General features: G+C 43.0%; 1 protein-coding gene across 5 annotated transcripts; it reads left to right on the plus strand.

The window, feature by feature from the left end:
- The first annotated feature begins 167 nt into the window (after nt 1-167).
- LOC115805186 (ubiquitin-conjugating enzyme E2 Q2) lies at nt 168-11,252 on the plus strand. 5 transcript variants are annotated; one of them, XM_030765692.1, is made up of 13 exons: nt 168-717; nt 2,021-2,125; nt 4,787-4,909; nt 5,062-5,118; nt 5,354-5,509; nt 7,864-7,948; nt 8,573-8,633; nt 9,077-9,167; nt 9,346-9,404; nt 9,667-9,715; nt 10,155-10,250; nt 10,901-10,967; nt 11,172-11,252. In XM_030765692.1, exons 1-13 carry the CDS (start codon nt 559-561, stop codon nt 11,201-11,203), a joined length of 1,140 nt encoding a protein of 379 aa, XP_030621552.1. In that variant the 5' UTR covers nt 168-558; the 3' UTR covers nt 11,204-11,252. The 5 variants fall into 5 exon arrangements, with proteins under 5 accessions (XP_030621552.1, XP_030621553.1, XP_030621555.1 ...); XM_030765693.1 differs by having other exon boundaries at nt 5,354-5,494; XM_030765695.1 differs by having other exon boundaries at nt 4,787-4,904; nt 5,081-5,118; nt 5,354-5,494.
- The last annotated feature ends 8,205 nt before the right edge of the window (nt 11,253-19,457 follow it).

A 19,457-nucleotide genomic window follows, 5' to 3' on the forward strand; every position in this document is an offset into this window, starting at 1 on the left:
TGCATTGTTATTATTATTATTATTATTATTATTATTATTATTATTATTATTATTATTATTATGCTTGGGTTTACACTCCACCCAACGAAAGCGCACAGTATGATGGGACTCTGCAGAGTCAGACGACATACAACGCCATCTTTAAACCCCAGAAGAAGCTTCCGTTTAGCACCGGGCATCTATCGAGAAATAGTGTCTGAAATTGAAGTCCAATTCTGTGATCTTTTTGTTTGAAAAACGAGCAATCAAATAAGCGACCAAGGAGAGAGAGGCTCAGACGATAGTTTTTGCTGTATCGAACATTTTAAAACTGTTCACTGGACCGCTGACATTAACAATACATAGGCGGAAAAAACAACAGACGACCAGAAGCCAAGGCGTTGCTATTAGCTAACTTAGCTAGCTCACATGCTAGCCTCGCGGAATATTTCAGGGAAAAATATTGTTTTAAAACCTCTTTGTTGACGTTTGAACTTCTTGTCTTGGACTTGACTGCGTGGCTGCAGTAGGTCCCGACTTCTCCCCTCCCCTGCGGCCCCGCCGGGAGATGAGTGGAAGATGTCGGTTTCGGGACTGAAGGCCGAATTGAAGTTTCTGGAGTCAATTTTTGACCCGAACCACGAACGCTTCAGAATTATTGACTGGAAGCCAGATGAACTAAGCTGCCAATTCAATGTGACAGGAGAGAAGCTGCTAATTATCCATTGTAATATCACGGTAAGACACAAAGGAAAACGGCAAGGCAACTATCAAAAAAGAGTTGACGCTAAACAGTTTCTAAGCTACTTGATTAGCTACCTAGGGTAACAGCGAGGTAGCAACATAACGTAGATAGTAGCTGCGCTACCTATGTCGTCTAGCGAATTAGCTGAGAAAGTAAGTATGCATTCGTGCATTACACTTGTCTTGGATGAGAGACAATGAGGTTAAGGAAATGTAGACTAAAATATCGTTATTTATGTGTCAGTCACTGACCATTTAGCTAATCTCTAACAAGCGGACTGATTAGCTGACTAGGTGGTTACTAAGCTAACATTATCGTGCCCATTGCACAGACATTTCTACGTATTCTAAATTAAGCTATCTTAATTTCCGGATTCCATTTGCTGGGGTGGTAGCTAACATTTGTTTGTCTGGCAGAATGCACGTCATTTTATGCAACATGGCCTATTGCAATGGGGGCAATTTTTTTTTTGTTTTCTGGAATTGCTTTCAGAATCGCTAGCTTAGCCACACTATCTCGGCTTGCATACACAGCAAACAAGCTAGCCAGAAAACTCATGGGCTGCGTTAGGACTGACAACATTAAAGTCCGTAAACGTGAAACATATTTTAATCGATTTATTTTGAACAAAAGCGTCAGCTAGCTATGTTCTTTGTCTTTTCAGAAATTTCACGCAGTAAAATGAGTGTAGCATGTTAACATGTTAGTTAGATGTGATGAACGGCACATATAAGTATATACGTTGAGTAAACATGGCAGAGCCATCGAAGTATCCTGTTTTTCCATCAGATAGAGGAGACACTGATCCCCATCCGACGTAAGTTGTTTAACAAGTATTAACATAATGATGTCACTGTAGATTCACAATACGACTTCAGCTTTAATATATATTTGTGAAAGCGAGTGTTTTCATGAAAGGGGCCGTTTGTTAGACACATTTTTCGCACTGTACGAATGTCACGGATGAGAATCTTCGTTTGGTGACCTCAGATGACATTGCACAATTGCTGTATATCTGAGAGCTGACTCAGATAAGTTGAGCGTGAAAAGTCAGTAGCCAGCCAAGCGTTGGGAGGTTGCAAAGTGATGCAGACATCCCATCTTTTCTACCATCCATTAAAGAATTCATCCATGTTACATCTGAGTGTAACCACTCAGCATGTGCCAGATCACCAGAGCAGTCCTAGCTGAAATGCAGATAACTGTGTGAGGAAGATGTTCTGGTTATAATATACTGCAGATTTATCCCGTGTTCACACAAATGTAACACATATTTGTATATCCCGTCTTTAACAGGAATCTTACCCCTCGACTCCTCCGATATGGTTTGTGGACTCCGATGACCCCAGCCTGGCACAAGTGTTGGAGCGCCTGGAGGATGTGAGGAAAGGCAGCACGCTGGTAAGTCCTCACAGCTTTCTGGACCACTAGATCAAACTCAGTGACCATCCTTGTTTGTGTTATCTTTTCTCTGCAGTTCTTCTTCAGTATACAACTGATCTGTACCGGACAGTTAGCCTCCAGTCGTGGAAGGATTATGTTCCAAGTAGCTTGATGTTTTGAGTAGGTTTAGTTTCCGGTTGTCAGCAGCTGATCACGGCGTTGAAGAAAATTATGACCGATGTGGTAAAAGTCGCTTGGTGTCGTCCTGACTTGTCTGAAACCAAATGGCAGCTGTGCCTATACGCTCATGTTGCTTCTTTTTTTCTTCATTACTCTGCATTTTCAAAAAAAGTGATTTGTTAGGAAAATCAGTGCTGATTCAGTGATGAGTGTGGCATGGTAAATCAGTGTAGTTTTTGATGCATTTCAGGGTTCTTGGTCAGCGTTTGATCGATAAGCCCTCTGAGATAAAGACAAATGCAGAAGTGATGGTTACACTGAGCAGATATGTCAATGCGAATCAGCTTCTCCTTTATCCCAACACTGTCATGAAGGCAGCATCTTTGTTGTTTTGTTTGTGTTTGTTTACTGTTTTGCTCCCAGTTGCACTGTATTGGCGACAACTCAGCCAGAATTGCACAAATCATGTCCGAGGGCTTTTTTTTTTAAAATAAAATTGTCACTAAACAGTCTCTCAAAAAACCTGCCGTTGATGTCTGTGTAGGAACGAGAGTCACCATTTTCTCTTGTCATCTGCTCCATTTTTCGCTTACTGTGAATCATTTCTTTTAATTATTCTTTGCAGCGCTTTGAAACTGAATTAAATCAACAGTCAGTTCTGCGCACCGGCAAATTTACTCGCTCACTCCACTATATATATATATATATATATATATAAATGAATTCCTCTTTTACTTAGTTTTGTCTTATGAATTCTGCCAGGCATACACTTTTCTCTTCATGGATTTATTCTCCTCCAGTGTTCAAAAACTCATTTTTCCACTACACTCTCCCATTACACTGCTCAGATTTAGCCTGTCTGTCTTTATCGCATATTTACCCTCACACACACACACACACACACACACACACGCTATAACTCTTCATTTTTTCATTAACCCTGTCTCCCCAGCGCTCAATGCTGAAGTATTACAGTCAGTGTCATTATGTCCCTCCATCCATACAGCCAAGTCCTCTCACTCCAGTGCCCCCTCTTCCTCTTACGTTTAGCCTCGTTTACCCAGAGAGCTGTAGAGAGAAAGCTGCCTGTGTTCTGGAACCCCACACTTCACTCACTGTGTGTGACTCCACTCTGCATCGCTGTGGTTTCCATCAATCTATTCCTGTTATTAAAAAAAAGACTAAAGTAATTGTAACACTGGTGATATGACAGTTTGTAATATTGCTGCTAACCTAGTCACAAATGCAAATTGCATTATGCAATTATAATGCTGAGAACTTAACTTATTTTCCCATGTTATCACATGTTTTTGCGTGGTCCACGTGCTGAAGTATGTTTTGTAATGAGACAACCTGGTTTTAATTTGAAGTCGTTTTGAAAGTTCTGCAGTAGTCTGTCCTCCACACATATGAACGAGCAAAACAGATCCGATGGTCTCTGCTTCCCAGCCGTACGTTCAGCCTGTATGAAAATCAGACTCTGTGTGTTAGCCTCTAGCATATGAGACACAGACAGGCTTATCTGGGGTGATCCTTGCTTAGCAGCAACAAGTTTTTATCACGGCTGAAAATGAATTTTTACGGTTTCGCATGATGTGTGCCGAGTACGCGACAAACTGTGTGTCTGCGTAACACCACACACTTCTCTAGAGTCGACTGCTTAGGAGCGCACAGTATAGAAATTGTGTGATGTAGCTTTTCTGCTGTCAGGCATTTTTGTTTCCGACAGATTTTTAAGAACATGTTCTCCTTAACAGTTCCTTCAAAGCTTTGTTTTAGAATGTTGTGTTGATGTTGGTTTCGTAACATCCGTCTCTCTGTGGAGAGCCTCCCATCTGTTTTCATGACACGTGTGATTGGGCATCTGACTCACTGGGAACCAGGGTCATTTTGTTGTTGTTGTTGTTTGTGACATGAGGGCTGTCACATAAAATCTTTAGGCTAAGGCCCGTTGGATGATGATGTTCGTATGAATGTTGCTACTGACTTGAGGTCAGTGCTTAGATGTCAAACAGCTGTCTCTGAGTGCCTGTGTCCTGGCCCAGACAATTAAATACCTCCCGTTCTCTTCTTCACCGAGCTGGGGTTCATGTCCAAGACTCTTTGTTTATCAAGACTTAACTTGAGATTTAAAAAAAATTGATACAAACAGAACTTATCCACAATTAACTCAGTGTCTGCATATTCTCTCTCTTCCTTCAATGTCTTATCTCAGCTGCGTTAGTATTATTAGTCTTAACGATAATAAAAATAATAATTATTATTGTTGATGTTGTTGTTGTTCATTTTTTTATACAGGTGTTTAAGCATGTTGTATAAATTGTGTGCACAGTTTTCTGTTTTTCAGTTGTCTATCAGTGGAGTGTAATTCTTTGTTGTGCTAATGGCAGGGGAAAAGGCATTCGTGACACCTGGTTAAATGTACCAGTTTGTGAGCTGGTGGTGTTGTGAAGCCTGCTCCTGTATTAACCCTGCCTGTGGCTCCGGTGTTTTCCACAGCTCCTGCAGCAGCTGAAGAGACTGATCTGTGATCTTTGCCGGCTCTATAACCTGCCTCAGCACCCTGACGTCGAGATGCTGGACCAGCCCGTCCCTACTGGACCTGTGAGTCAGGACCGCAAGGCAAGTTTCACCCACGTTCATATACATAAACAGCCTGCCCCCGTTTTCACCCCGCTGCTGTGTTTTCACCACGGAAAAAAAAAACATTTTATAGTAATCAGCTCTTCTGTTTGACCCCTGATGTTAACTTCTTTTTACATTGCTCTCCTCAGCATGGTACCACAGATGAAGTCACGTCTGAGGAAGAGGAGGAAGAAGAGATGGGAGAGGTCTTTAGTCTTTTTTTTTTTTTTTTTTTCTTTATTTCCTTTTAAAAAATGGAAATAAAAAGTCTGTTCTGGTATGCGAGTATGGTGTTGTTTATTAAGGCATGTGTGTGAGTGCAGTTTCTGTGGCCAGTGTTGTTTATTAAGGCATGTGTGTGTGAGTGTGGTTTTTGTGGGTAGTGTTGTTTATTAAAGTGTGTGTATGTGTGTTTGGGCTGGTTCTTTGGTTCTGCTCCAGGACATTGAGGATTTGGATCACTATGAGATGAAGGAAGAGGAGCCTGTGGACGGGAAGAAGTCTGAGGATGACGGTATCGAGAAGGAGAACCTGGCCATCCTGGAAAAGATCCGCAAGAACCAGAGACAGGACCACTTGAACGTAAGTGCTCGTTCGGTAAGATGGCATTTTGTCTATATTTTGTTTTTTGTTTTTTTTTCCAAGGGGGGTGGGGCAGGGTTCGTGTGGGGTGTTTATATTCTAGGTTGTCTTTTATTGATCATTTACATAACGCACTATAAGTAGATTGAGTCTTGAGAGTTTCAGACCAGTGGGTGTGCGGACATGGCCTTTGGAACAATAGAATATCTCCTCACGTCTCTCACAGGTTGTGCTAAAAATACTCCCTGAAAGTGGAACATAAGCAGATCTGTGCAGTCTTTTCCTTTTTTCTTTTTCTTTTTTTTTTTATGCGGGGAAAAAGAGAGAACAGTGTTCATTCGAGCTGTGTGTACAGTTGTTCTCCTCCAGATCCGTTGTGAAAAGTCCTTTTTTTTTGGTTTTGTTTTTTTTTTTTTTTTTTAAGAAAAGCGAGGGGTTATGTTTGGCCTCCTTTTCAACTTGTTTTCTGCCTTTTCGATCATCAGTTTATACCTCCACTTCCGCCAGCAATCTCTTTATTATGTGTTACACCGGCACGTTAGTTATTAGTGATGCATATGAAAACAAGCCATGTTTGACTCTGAGGTTTTCAAACAAGAACCACCAACTTTATGACGTCTGTGGTTTTATCTTCTTTGTGTCTACACAAAACGTCTAAATAAACAAGAACACAATACGGATTCAGGTTTTTTTTTTATTATTTTCAAGAAGTCATTGAAAAATATAAAATTGGATAAGTGAAGGAATGAATAGAGCAGTTGACATCTTTTTTCCCCTGGCAATCTCCTCTGAATGCCTTAACCAAATCATCTTTGGCCATGACTGTTAAAAAGCAAGGAAAACAAAAGAGGAAAAAAGCCTTCACAGCCGGTGTTGTGTAATAAGCTTTAAACTTTCCTCCTGATTTTGAAATGCATATTAGGTGTGGGCCTGTTTTATTTGGAGCACGTTTAGTCCAAACAGGCTGACCATCCAAAAGGTGTGAACATGTAAGCCCAGTGTTATATAATCAGTGCACGCTTAAAACACAAAACAAACAGTTGTCATTAACACGCAGTGCCTGTCACTCAACAGCAGTGATAATCACTACACATCCTGGCTTAAGGCCAACCATCCTCCTCTTCCTGGGTATCACACCTGTATCATCATGACATTGACACGCCTCTCCTGAGTGCACTCCTGTGGCCTTCTGACATGTGACTTTATCTTAGACACACTCTTTAAATACCATCTAAAATCTCCTTTGGCTGGTCTGGCTCAGGTCCTCGATTCCACAGCCCTGTTTTAGAAAAAAAACCCTTCTTCTACCTGCTACACGTTTTGAATCTTGGAATTAGGTTACATTTTCTGTGGTTACAGCATATGCTGGTATTAATCAAATGTCTCTTCTGCACCAGTTAGGGCCTGTGTGGTGTCATCTTTTTGAAGTTTATTATACAGTAGATGAAGTGTAGTCTTGTCATATCTTTGACAAGATGACCAAATAAGAGCTTTGTGTCCTAAGAAAACCTTAACATCAGCCGCGTAGCTTCATCTGTCTGCACAACCTCACGTCCTCTACAACTGCAGCACCAGCCCAAACCTCAAATTAATAATGTATTTGACTCCTGATCTCTGGCAAGCACACGGCTATTTTACTAATCACAGTCACAGTCCTCATTGTCTCCTCACCAGGCACTGAAACATGAGACCTGCTATTATTGAATTGTATGCTCAGCAGTTTACTCCAGCGCTGCGTGCGTGTGCGTGCGTGTGTGAGGTGTGTGTGTGTGTGTGTATGTGTGTGTGTGTGTGTGCGTGTGTGTGTGTGTGAGGTGTGTGTGTGACCTGTGTGTGGTGTTGTTTTTGTGACCCGTGTGTGTGTGTTTTGTGACCTGTGGCAGGGTGCTGTGTCTGGGTGCGTGCGTGTGTGTGTGTGTGAGGTGTGTGTGTGACCTGTGTGTGGTGTTGTTTTTGTGACCCGTGTGTGTGTGTTTTGTGACCTGTGGCAGGGTGCTGTGTCTGGGTGCGTGCGTGTGTGTGTGTGTGAGGTGTGTGTGTGACCTGTGTGTGGTGTTGTTTTTGTGACCCGTGTGTGTGTGTTTTGTGACCTGTCGCAGGGTGCTGTGTCTGGGTGCGTGTGTGTGCGTGAGGTGTGCGTGCGTGCGTGTGTGTGTGTGTGAGGGGTGTGTGTGACCTGTGTGTGGTGTTGTTTTTGTGACCCGTGTGTGTGTGTTTTGTGACCTGTGGCAGGGTGCTGTGTCTGGGTGCGTGTGTGTGCGTGAGGTGTGTGTTTGTGTGTGTGTGTGTGTGTGTGTGAGGTGTGTGTGTGAGGTGTGTGTGGTGTTGTTTTTGTGACCCGTGTGTGTGTGTTTTGTGACCTGTGGCAGGGTGCTGTGTCTGGGTCAGTACAGGCCTCTGATCGCCTGATGAAAGAGCTCAGGGAGATCTACCGTTCTCAGAGTTACAAAACAGGTCAGAGCATCTCACCCTCTGTACACACACACACACACACACACACTATACACACACTATACACACACACACGCACACACACACTATACGCACACACACGCACACACACACTATACGCACACACACGCACACACACACACACACCACACACACACACACACATACACCCCGCACACACACACACACACACACACACGCACACACACACTATGCACACACGCACACATACGCGCGCACACATACGCACACACGCACACCATACACCACACGCACACACACCACACACACACACGCACACACACACACACACACCCCACACGCACACACGCACACACTATACATACACGCACACACATACGCACACACACACACGCACACACACCACACACACACACACACATACACCCCACACACACTCACACACACATACCTCCAGTGCATCTGCAAGTACTTTTTTTTAAATTCACCCAAGTATAAAACTTCAAATTCTGTGTCATCTTTCAGCTTACCATGTCTGTAGAATAGTTCATAATTTTGGGGGTTTGTTTGTTTGTATGTTTGTTTGTTTTGAGAATTTCACTGGTTCTTTTTGTCTGAAATCTCTGGTCTTCTGTGGATCTGTAGGCATCTATTCGGTGGAGCTTGTGAATGACAGCCTGTATGAGTGGCATGTGAAGCTGAGAACGTAAGTCCCGCCCACTTCTTTATGGCATTTAAAACATGCAGGTGGGCGGTGTGCCCGTAAACAATGACACTCAACCTCGCTCTCATCACCAATAGAATCTCCACATACAGTAGTTCCCTAATAGCACTACACAGATGTCATTGTCCCTTTGCACTAGTCTGGGGTGAAAAAATGGACTCAGTAAATTGCTAAAACTATCATGGTGCATAGAGAGGGTTTTTTTTTTATTTTGGTCTAGATTTGCATACAGGCGTGACTTAAGTCTGTTTTCTGTGCTCTTTTGTAAGTTGTTTTGAACGAAATAGTCTGTCAAATGACCGCACAGAGATGCCAGTGTACCTTTAATTTTTAGCCTAGTGGCATGAAACAGTAGTCAATGCACAAGTCTGTAACAGGACTGGATTTGAGATGTTTTCCCTTTGTATTCATCCCCCTCTCTGCAGGGTAGATCCTGACAGTCCACTACACAGTGACCTGCAGGTCCTAAAGGAGAAAGAAGGCATGGACTATATCTTACTCAATTTCTCTTACAAAGTAAGTACTGCGTTTTTTTCCCTCTCTCTCTCTCTCTCTGCAGCTTGAGCTGCTCTTGTCTCAGAACTGGAGGAATGAAATCCAGAATTATGTGGGTTAGGATAAAGATACAGACATTTGTCTGATGTTTCCCTCTCTCTCTGTCTCTGTCTCTCTTTCTCTCTCTCTCGCTTTTTAGGACAACTTCCCCTTTGATCCACCGTTTGTGCGGGTAGTTTCACCTGTGCTGTCTGGAGGGTGAGTGTCTGTCTGGTCTCTGTGTGTGAAGAGCCTTTAGTTCCCAGTTCTCCACACGCTGTTCAATGTTTTACGTGTGCTACTGCATGTCTGTCTACAGTGTACGTTAGACACAATTTAAATGTATTATCTCTCTGTCAGTCAGTGGCAACGGTTTGATTGTGCCTGAATGTAGTTAAAAGTCATTTCACACAAGGACAGTTTGGTGTGAAGTCGCACTGTAAATACATGTTTGTGTTGTTCTGTTTATATCTTCATTCAGTTATGTCCTTGGCGGCGGAGCCTTGTGTATGGAACTCCTCACTAAGCAGGTCAGCATCAGTAATGTGTCGAAACAACAGTCACATGTTTTATTTAATCTTTCTCAGCGTCACAAAACTGGAAAGGAAAAACCTTTGACTTTGTGTAGGGTGAGAGAGAGAGAGAGCATGGTTTAGGGCGGCTGACATTTACAGAGCAGAGTATAATCTTGCTGATGCTTTCACTGCTCAAAGATTAAGAGTACAGACAGTTTAACAGTTCAGAAACAGGATACTGGAGATCCCACATGAGTATCACTGAACAAAAACTGTACTATTTTTCAATTAAAGTTTGTCATTTTAAATAACTGTCTGTACCCATAAGCTGAGGGTATGCAGAGAGAGAGATGAATTGTTTGAGGCGGTCTGGTGTGATTATCAGCGCGTTTCGGTGCTTTGAACAGTGTTGTGGGTTACATACTGATGATGTTTTGACTGTGTGTGTTGACAGGGCTGGAGCAGTGCCTATTCCATTGAGTCTGTCATCATGCAGATAAACGCCACTTTAGTCAAAGGAAAAGCCAGAGTGCAGTTCGGAGCCAATAAGGTAAATACACAAACACCGCTGTCTGTGTTTCTCCATCCGGAGCAGGTCACATGACTCTGACAACTGAGGGGAGGGGGTAGGGTGGGTGTGGGTGAGCGAGGGTGTCGGGGGGGGGGGGGGGGCACAGCTCTGGCCTGGGAGTGGGGATATCTTCTCCATAAATGTGGGAAAATAGTTCTTGGCCCACTCTGGATTTGCATAATCTGAATTCTTGGTTGCTGATGAGTGCAGCCCTGTCTCTTCAGATTTCATGGGCTCCTTCAGGACCTCTTCCATTTAGATTTACGCTAACGGAATAGCTTCACACACAAACATCCCAGCAGCTGTGTTCCTGTTTGTGTTCGAAAGTCAGAATCCACACCTCCACTCAGCACTGAAATGCTTTTGATTTTTGCTTAGTAGACAGTGTCTCATTAGTTGTGACTTAAAATCCTATCCAAGCTTAATAAGGGTGTGAATGAGAATGCTGTGAATATTAGGTGACGGAGGACAGTGAGACGGGTCTCAAACATTCGGATGAATCTCATAACTTGGTTTTAATCGATAACTGTTGGAATTCAGACGGTTTCCAAGCATCTTAAAGTGATTGATGAACTTATGTGTGATCGCTTTGGTGTCATGTTCTCTCTCTCTCTCTCTCTCTCTTTCAGAACCAGTACAATCTTGCCAGAGCACAACAGTCTTATAAATCACTGGTGCAGATTCATGAAAAAAATGGTAAATATGTGTTCTGCACCGCAAACACACTCTCTTTGAATTCTGAATATCCTCATTAGAAGCCTCTTATCAGCGAATCGCACAGTTAAATACTGAATATGCTCAGTGAGTGTCTGAACCGAATGACCCCGCAGGAGCTCAGGAGCTCCGCACTGGCCGTTAAGAGCAGCTGATTTCTGACTGGTGTCTGTTGATGTTCCACAGGCTGGTACACACCCCCTAAAGAAGACGGGTAGGAGAGGAGACCGTACGTCCACAGTAGGACAGACTGTCGTGAGATTGATCTGTTTCTTTTCAGCTTTTACCTTGTGTTTACCGCCCCCCCCCCCCCCCCCCCCCCCCTTCCTACCCTCATCTTTCTTCACTGGGAGTGTGACCCTACGCCGCTTGGATTTACCCTCTGACCATGAGAACTGAAGACCGAAAAGCTTCCGCATCATCTCCTGTGCAACTTTTTTGCTCGCTCTCTCTCCCTCCCTCCCTCCCTCTCCCTCTCTCTCTCTCTCTCTCTCTCTCTCTCTCTCACTCACCCTGGTTCGTCCTCTCGTTGTCCTGAACAGTGCGTTGGATGTCATTTTTAGGGACAGGAGGTCCAGCTTCTCTGCATTGAGAGTTTGTAGCCTTGGGGTGGGGGTATAAAACCAAACTGTCCAGAGCAGAAGTGGATAGAGTGTGATTTTACTAGTTATGGCGTGGAGATCCACATCCGCCTTTTCCGTCTTTTCTGTGGATGATTCAAACCTGCGATTTTCTCATTTCCGAGTAATAACGCCGAGATCTTATTGGAATAACACGCTCCAGAGGGGGAACCTCGCCTGTCGCTTGAGAATTCCTAACATCTACACACGAGCCAAAACGCAGAGAGAGCGGTATGATGAGGAAGAAGGCTCTTGCCACGGAAACCACACCTAAACGGAGAGCCAAAATGGCGTCAGTGCGGCCAGCCTCGGGCCTCGGGAGCGTTGGGCTGTATTGACACCGCCACACGCTCAAACCTGACTCCTGGGTTTTAACAGAGGCGAACCGGACAGGATCGGGACGATGTAAAGAAGTGAACTGCACGCCGTGTACTTGTAAACATGCTCTCTCTCTCAGTTGTTTTTAAGGTCGCCCGACTGGAGATCGCTGCACCTGACTTGGCCCGGTCCGGTCTGGACAGGGCAGGCTGTTCTGACTTCTCACATATAGAACAAGGAAAAAAAATGCTAAATGGATATCCTCAAGGAAGTCAAAAAGAAAAAACGAAAGGAAAAAAAAGTACCTTAAAAGTATGTTTTTATGTACACATTATGACTACTGTTTTTTTTTTTTTGTTGCTGTTGTTGTTTATTTGGATTTTTTTTTTCCTCTCTCTCTCTCTCTTTTTTTTTCCCTTTAAGAATCGTATTGCTTAAATCTTAAATGTGGCTGTGTTGTGTCAACATTATGGCTGACCATTCCTCTTAATCCAATGCAGATTCTCTCACAGTAATGACAACTGCAAAGACGTTATGCCACTGACACTATAACAGAGCACTAGATTTGCTTCTCCCTTTTCAACCAGGGCCTTACTCAGCACTGTCTGGCTCTTTAGTGCAACAGAAGCTTCTACTGACTAACACCCAATAAAACACCGTTCAGATTACTGTCAGTCATTAAAACAATTCCAAGAACTGCTGTGTTATTGAGCTGCTTTAGCACAGTGGTCTCAAATGGCCAAAAATGATACAGGCCGTGGTTTAGTTTAGTTTTGTTTTGTTTAAAATGTTCTGTTGAAGTTCTTTATAGTTATTGTCCCAGCATTATTCCAGTGAGGAGGGTTGTAAGGTAACCAGTAATGCCTTAAAAAAAAAAAAAAAAAAAGTGAGTACACCCCCTGGTTTCCCCTTGGACTCCCCATTGTCCCTGACATATTATGTCATGTTACCCGTCTCACACACACACACACACACACACTGTCCTACATGAATGAAAGCTTTAACATTCACACCAAACCTGCCCACTCAGACAAAAAAGTAACTTTCAGGCAAAGTCATTTAGCCCACATAAAGCCAGTCATAATAAGACAATAACTCACACAAAACGTCTAACATAAAAACCATTCAACTCACACAAAACTAGTAACATTCAGGTAAAACCAGTAACATTCAGGAAAAAACTGTTCAACACCAACAGAACCAATCATCTCTAATGGTAAAGCTAGTGATGTTCAGATAAAATCATTCAACTCTGACAAAAAAGAACCCAGTAACATTCAGATAAAACCATTCAAAACAGGAAACCAGTGACATTTATCACTCCTCTTCCTGACTCTCCACATTATATTTTTGTGTCAGATACATTTGTAGGTTTGTCTGTTTTGTGAACGAATAACTCAGTCTTAACGCTTTCCAGTACTTCCCCGTTATTTGGACGATTCCAGACCAGAGTGGGTCTAAACAGCCTTACTGAGAGGCCGACCTGAGATGGCGTCTCTGCACTCTGTAATCCCATTGGTTCCCCTGCTCCTACTGTGGTCATTCAGGGGAGAGGACAATGAGACAGTAGTTTTAATGCATTAAGATGGGGGTTGCATTCCGTTTTCAGTGTGTGTGTAATTGCTAAAGGAGAAGATGTAGAATGCTATGGACAGCATGTTCGTTAGTCTGTGTGGATGTCAGCCGCACTGCCTCTCCCAGCTCCACCACCGGAACACTTTCCTTTTCTCACGACAGCCGGATGGTGTCCACGGGATTAGTGCTTTCTCACAACCGCACGCCATTTTACAGATTGTAAGCCAGGTTTGGTGTAGGCGCGGTTAGAGGTGAATGTTTTTTTGGGGTTTTTTTCATGGTCATCACCAGCACTGATCATTAGATCACCAGTGTATCGTCCCAGTGATAGCCTCAGATCAAATGGATTATTGTGAGACAGCGGATTCCTTAGACACCCTACTGTCTTTCTGAGCGCCACCTCATGGGTCCACTATAAATCGGCTCTGATTCCATTGTCTTGTGGAACTGATTCCTGTGGTAATATTACAGATTGGCTTATTGATGTAGAAAACTGATGAAGGACAAGTCACCCTGTTGAGAACGCTGAGAATTAAAACTCTGTTTAGTCTGCAGTGCTGTCGCAGTCGGGTCACAGTCGTTTGTCTGGAGGAGGAAAACAAAAAAAAACATTTATGGAATCTGACGGCCCGTCTCTGTTCCCCACGCTGAGCTGAGGATTAGAGACTTGCTGTGTCCCACTTTCACAAGATCTTTTACGCCCGGTAAAAAGTCGTTTCCTTTTTGACCTGAGAACTCCAATAAACAGCTTCTCTCTATGGCCATGTCTGTGCTATGAGAAGAACAGAGAAAAACACACGCGCGCACACCCCCTGTGTTCTCACTTTGTTTTCCAAGCATTAATACCCTCAGACTTTGACTCCAGTCTCAGAGCTGTAGTAAATTAGCCTTTTCTTTTTTTTATCTGCCTCTGAGACTGGATTCCCTGCAGGATGTCAGGACGTTGGCTCCTCATTGGACCACGACCAGGTCCCTCACGCACCACAGAGTGGAGACAGCCAAAGCACACTGGGCTGTTGGCCCCAACTGATCTGGAATTCAGCTCCCTATTGGTCAAAACGGGAAGAGTGTGTCAACAGGGCTGTTCCCTGAACAGCTTTTATGAACTGGGAAGTGGGTCCGTTTAACTTTTACAAGCTGTCATTTGTGCAGTCACCTTATTCAGCTTGACTCAAAAAAAAAAAGAAAATGAAATGAAATTGAAGCAGAGTCTCACCAACAGCAGGAAGGGTATGGGAAAACACCGGAGTGAAGGCTGTTCATTTTGGCAGGTTCTGTTTTCATTTTCTGGCTCTGTTCTGTGGTGGGTGGGATGTTGAGTTATGCACTGTTGGCATGCTTTTTTTTTTTTTTTTTTTTTTTCCTTCATTGTAAGTGTAATTTTGACCATGTACAGTAATTTGTAAACTTGCATCAAGTTTATGAATAAAGAATTTTAAGAAATATTCTTGCCTTCACATTTTTAATGACACTTTTTGAAATGATGAATTTGAAGAAAAACATCTCCAAACATCTGTAGATGAATATGAATGCACATGTTCTTTAAAATATGATTATACATTATATAAAAATACAAATACTCTTAAAAAAAGCAAAATGTTATGAATAGAAACAGTCTGTAAAGACTATAGTTCATGTCACTTTTAAAACAACACAGACAGATTTCAAACACGTTGTTATGGTGCTCTGTGACAGACTGGCGACCTGTCCAGGGTGTTTCCCTGCCTTTCACCCAGTGAATGCTGGGATAGGCTCCAGCACCCCCCGCGACCCTGGTAAGGATAAGCAGTCTAGAAAATGAATGAATGCTGCTGATATCAGGTCTAAAGCATCTTGGCTGAAATGACCACTGCCAAACCGATGACCTCCTGTTAAAAATATATTGAGTTACATTAAAAGGATGCCAGCACCACTTCAGATGCTGTGGGAATGTGTGGTTTCACTGAAATATGAAGTAATCTTCAAAGACAAACTAAACCCAGAACTAAAAAAAAAGAAACGCCGTATCCAGGTGGCGGATCTGTATCTGTGTCTGATTAACATTCCTTTGATACTTGTTGAACGTAAATTCAGAGACCCTTTATTTTTTTTTTTTTTATTTGGGTGTGGGCATCTGTGGAGTGATGATGTAAGGAGCTTTGGCATGTCCGTTTCAGCCTAGGTGTCGATTTCCTTCTTCCACTTGCTCTTCACGGCTTTCCTATCTGAAGCAGCCTCACCCACGCCAGACATGGGCTGTCTGAGTCCCACCTCAGTGTATCTGTGTGTGACTTTCCCCTCTCAGGGACGGCAGGTCTGAATTACTGTTTTTCTGTCTCTCTGCTCTTGGTCCTTGAAACCCAACCAGACCATACGGCGTGACAACCTTGGGCCGACCACTAGAGGGAGAGTTGACATTACTTTAGGGTTTGTTTGTTTTTTTAACACAGTTTGCAGGGGCTGAGGGTAGTCTTATTGTTCTCTCTACCTACAGGTAGAGAGATGCAAAGCAGACAGTCAGAAATGTCATTTCTAAACTATCGTGATTTGTATTCTGAAAAAAAGAGGGGGGGGGGGGACTATTTGTTTGTTGGGATCGTTTTCTTAGGTGAGCAAACCATGTTTTTTTTCTAAAGATGACTCAATGATTTCTAGCAGTAATGAAAGAAAAACAAATCTTGTCATTTTTCATAATGTTACATCAATGTTACGCCTCTTTGTTTGAATCTATTGATAATGAATCAAGTCATAGCAGTGCACTCAGACTTCATACAGACGTCAGCCTCCGACTCAGGTTCATATCAGGAGACAAACACGACTTACACGGAGCTTCAAAAAGGTTTTTTGTTGCAAATGTGTCAGAGTCTTGTTTTGTTTACTGTGTAGAGCAAAATTCCGTGATCAAACCGTAAGAATCAAGGAAAGGCTATCAAGTGTAAAGTGTAGAGGTCCATTCAAACTGCTTAGCTAAACACTTACGCGACTTAGATTCACGTTAATGTCAAACTCAAAACTGCTTTTCCCACTTTTGATTTACTCACACATACCACTCAGATTCAGCGAAAAAAAAAAAAAAAAGTGCTTTTTGGAAAAGCTTTTAGTCTGCTGTCAAGCACACGTTATGAACGTAACACACGCACAGCTTCCTTAAAAGCTCTATCAAAGAGCCCAGCAACTCTGCCAGGGACAATGAAACTACATTTTAAATCATAAAATATTGACGATATTAATGACATTTGTGGATTTGAGTCTCGTATGCGGGGCAGACGCGCTGTACCCAACGCCAAACGATGAGGAGATGAGATGGAGGCTTGGAGAGAAGGGAGGAGAATCTAGCGAGTTCCACAGCGAGGTTAACTGCCCATTACCTAAATGATTCTTGTTTATAGCTGTTTAGTTTCATGCGTGGCTTGAGGTCGGGGAGGTACAGACCCCTCGTTATCTGTCTCCGGCCGTTTTCTCGTGCCCTGGCCTTCCTGAGATTTACAGAGTACACGCCAGACAGCCGGGGGGGGGGAGGGACTGAAAGAGAGATGGTTGAGCGAAGGGAAAATAAAAAACAAAAACAAAAAAAATATGATTAACTTACCATCCACCCTTAGATATGGATATTGTCTGTTTTCCATCAGACATCAGTGGTCAGGTTTAAATGTACAGTGACTCATGCAGGGGACAGCTGATGGAGAGTCCTGCTGACTAAACCGGCTTTTATAAAACCTCTCCCCCCGCTCTTCACATACAGACCCTAAATCTCCTGTTCCCAAGACCAAACACCCTTAGATCTGTGTCAGTGTTAACATGATAGCAAAGGGCTTCGACGCAGATAGGCGTATTAACCCACTGCTGATTCACTCTGTCCACCACTGCGTCCACCATTATATCGAATAGCGGCAAATTGAATTTCTGTGAGTGACACAAACCAGGATAGGAGCCAGCAGCTCCTGTATCTCTGCTCATTAGACGGCCTCCGCTCATGCTGACTAGAAAATGTATTTATCAGAATGGGCCTGTTTGACAGTCTCTTGTCCCAGCTAATCATTTGTAAAACGACTGTCTTTGCTGTTCAGGTTGACAAGGCACAGGAGCTGTTTTTGTTGTTGTCTTGGTGTTTGTTTTATCGGTCTCGGTCCCGGAGAACAGACGCCAGACGTAAGGATGCTGAATGATCCTGTTATAGTCAAACGACATGCAGTCTGGCCGCGTCGTCTATCAGACTCGGTTAAGATCCAGAGTTACCAGACGGAGAGGACAAAGAGTCTGTACATGGAACTACTGCCGTGTTTACAGATTAGTATTTGCCTTTCTCAACCACTTCAGTCCAAATGAGTGTTTCCTTCTCTTGAAAAAGACCACAGGAGTACTAGTTTATCTCTGCTTGACTGCAGACGCACGCGGTCCTGTCTGACACATGACTTTGTGTGCGTTTTAGAATAAGGAATGACAGAGGAAAGTGGTTTTCCCTGTTTAAAATCTCTCCATAAAAGAGGAAATAGGAAGAGAGGGTCAAGCTCACGTAAACTGGTGGTCATTATGACCCTGCTTTCATTCAGCGTGTTTATATCTGTCTATTTTTGTTTATCTGCTGCAGACAGATCAGTCAAGTAATTGCAACTCATGCGGCGTAATACTCTTTCATTTTGTTGAACTACCTCTGATTTTGCTTATTCTGGTCTTGTTGCGGTTTTTACGACAGCTGCAGTATCCCTGGGACTCCACGCCCATGTTCCTTTAAACAGAGTCCTCACTAGGGTCCCGCCTAAGAGTAAAACACGACCCGAAAACAAAAACAAAAACAGAAAATCATACTGAAACACATTCAAACACGCGGTAAAAGAATCTTAATATTAAACACTACAAATGTTGAAATTTCCCCAACAGCTAGTGCTGACTCAAGTTTAGCTTTAGCATAGTTCTACCACCACCTGCAACCAAGAAACATAATTTGCAAATAATGCACATCACTACACGCGCATCTTCATGCAACGGATACGGTCCGGGAAGTCTTATCATTCTTATTTGTTGGTTATAACAGTTTTTGGGGTTTCAACATCCTTGTGCCAGCTAGAGGAGGATGGGTTCCCCCTCCTGAGTCTTGATTTTGCTCTGGCTGTCTTCCAGTTTCAGTGAAAGAGAGATTATCTTTGTCACTGTTGCCTTAGGCTTGCTCACTGAGGGTCTTAGGATGAGCATCCTGTAAAGCCGCTTCGTGACGACACGTGTTGTAAAAAGCTCAAATTAAACTGAATTAAACAGAAATTGTTTTAAGAAGAGGGGAGAACGGTTGGCTCAGTTCCTCAGGAACATTCTGTGCCACTGGAAACACAGGCATGTTGTTCTGTGGTTGTGTGTGTGTTTAATTTATGAAGACATATGAACATTCAGTAAAAAAGATATGAGCAGTACCACCGTGTATGCATACTGCAGACATTAAAATCTTCGGGCAAGTTCATTATGTCTTCATAAAAATCTATTTCACTTTGTTCTTACAGCTTGAATCTGAATGACTTTTTTCCTAATTGGACAGCTTGGTCAAAAGGCTTAGTCTGCTAAGACAGACAATGATCTTTTTTTTCCCCCCACAAATTACATACTAATGCCCCGGTGACCTGGTTTCCCCAGGGTGTATACAGGGCCCAGGCTCCAGAACCAGAACTTTGTATGAATTTGCCAAATTGGACTGGTTGGTCAACAGAGCGGAACTGTTGGCTGGTACCTGCGCCCGGTACCTTTCTGCTTGTGATTATGATGCCAACACCATAACACTAACATCAAGGGAGAGTTAGGTGAGCTGTCATTAAACTGTATATGTATAGCTATGACATTTTCACTGTTTGTAATATTTCTAATGATCGCCTCTTTGGTTATTGTTTATACTAATTTATGCACTGTGAAATTGGGGACTTGAATGTCATGGGAAATTTTACAGCCCTTGACTTAAATCCACTTTGGAAAGAAAAAAAGAAATCCTAATTTACTGCAC

This window comes from Chanos chanos, chromosome 2, assembly GCF_902362185.1.
Source record: "Chanos chanos chromosome 2, fChaCha1.1, whole genome shotgun sequence".
Taxonomy (NCBI): domain Eukaryota; kingdom Metazoa; phylum Chordata; class Actinopteri; order Gonorynchiformes; family Chanidae; genus Chanos; species Chanos chanos.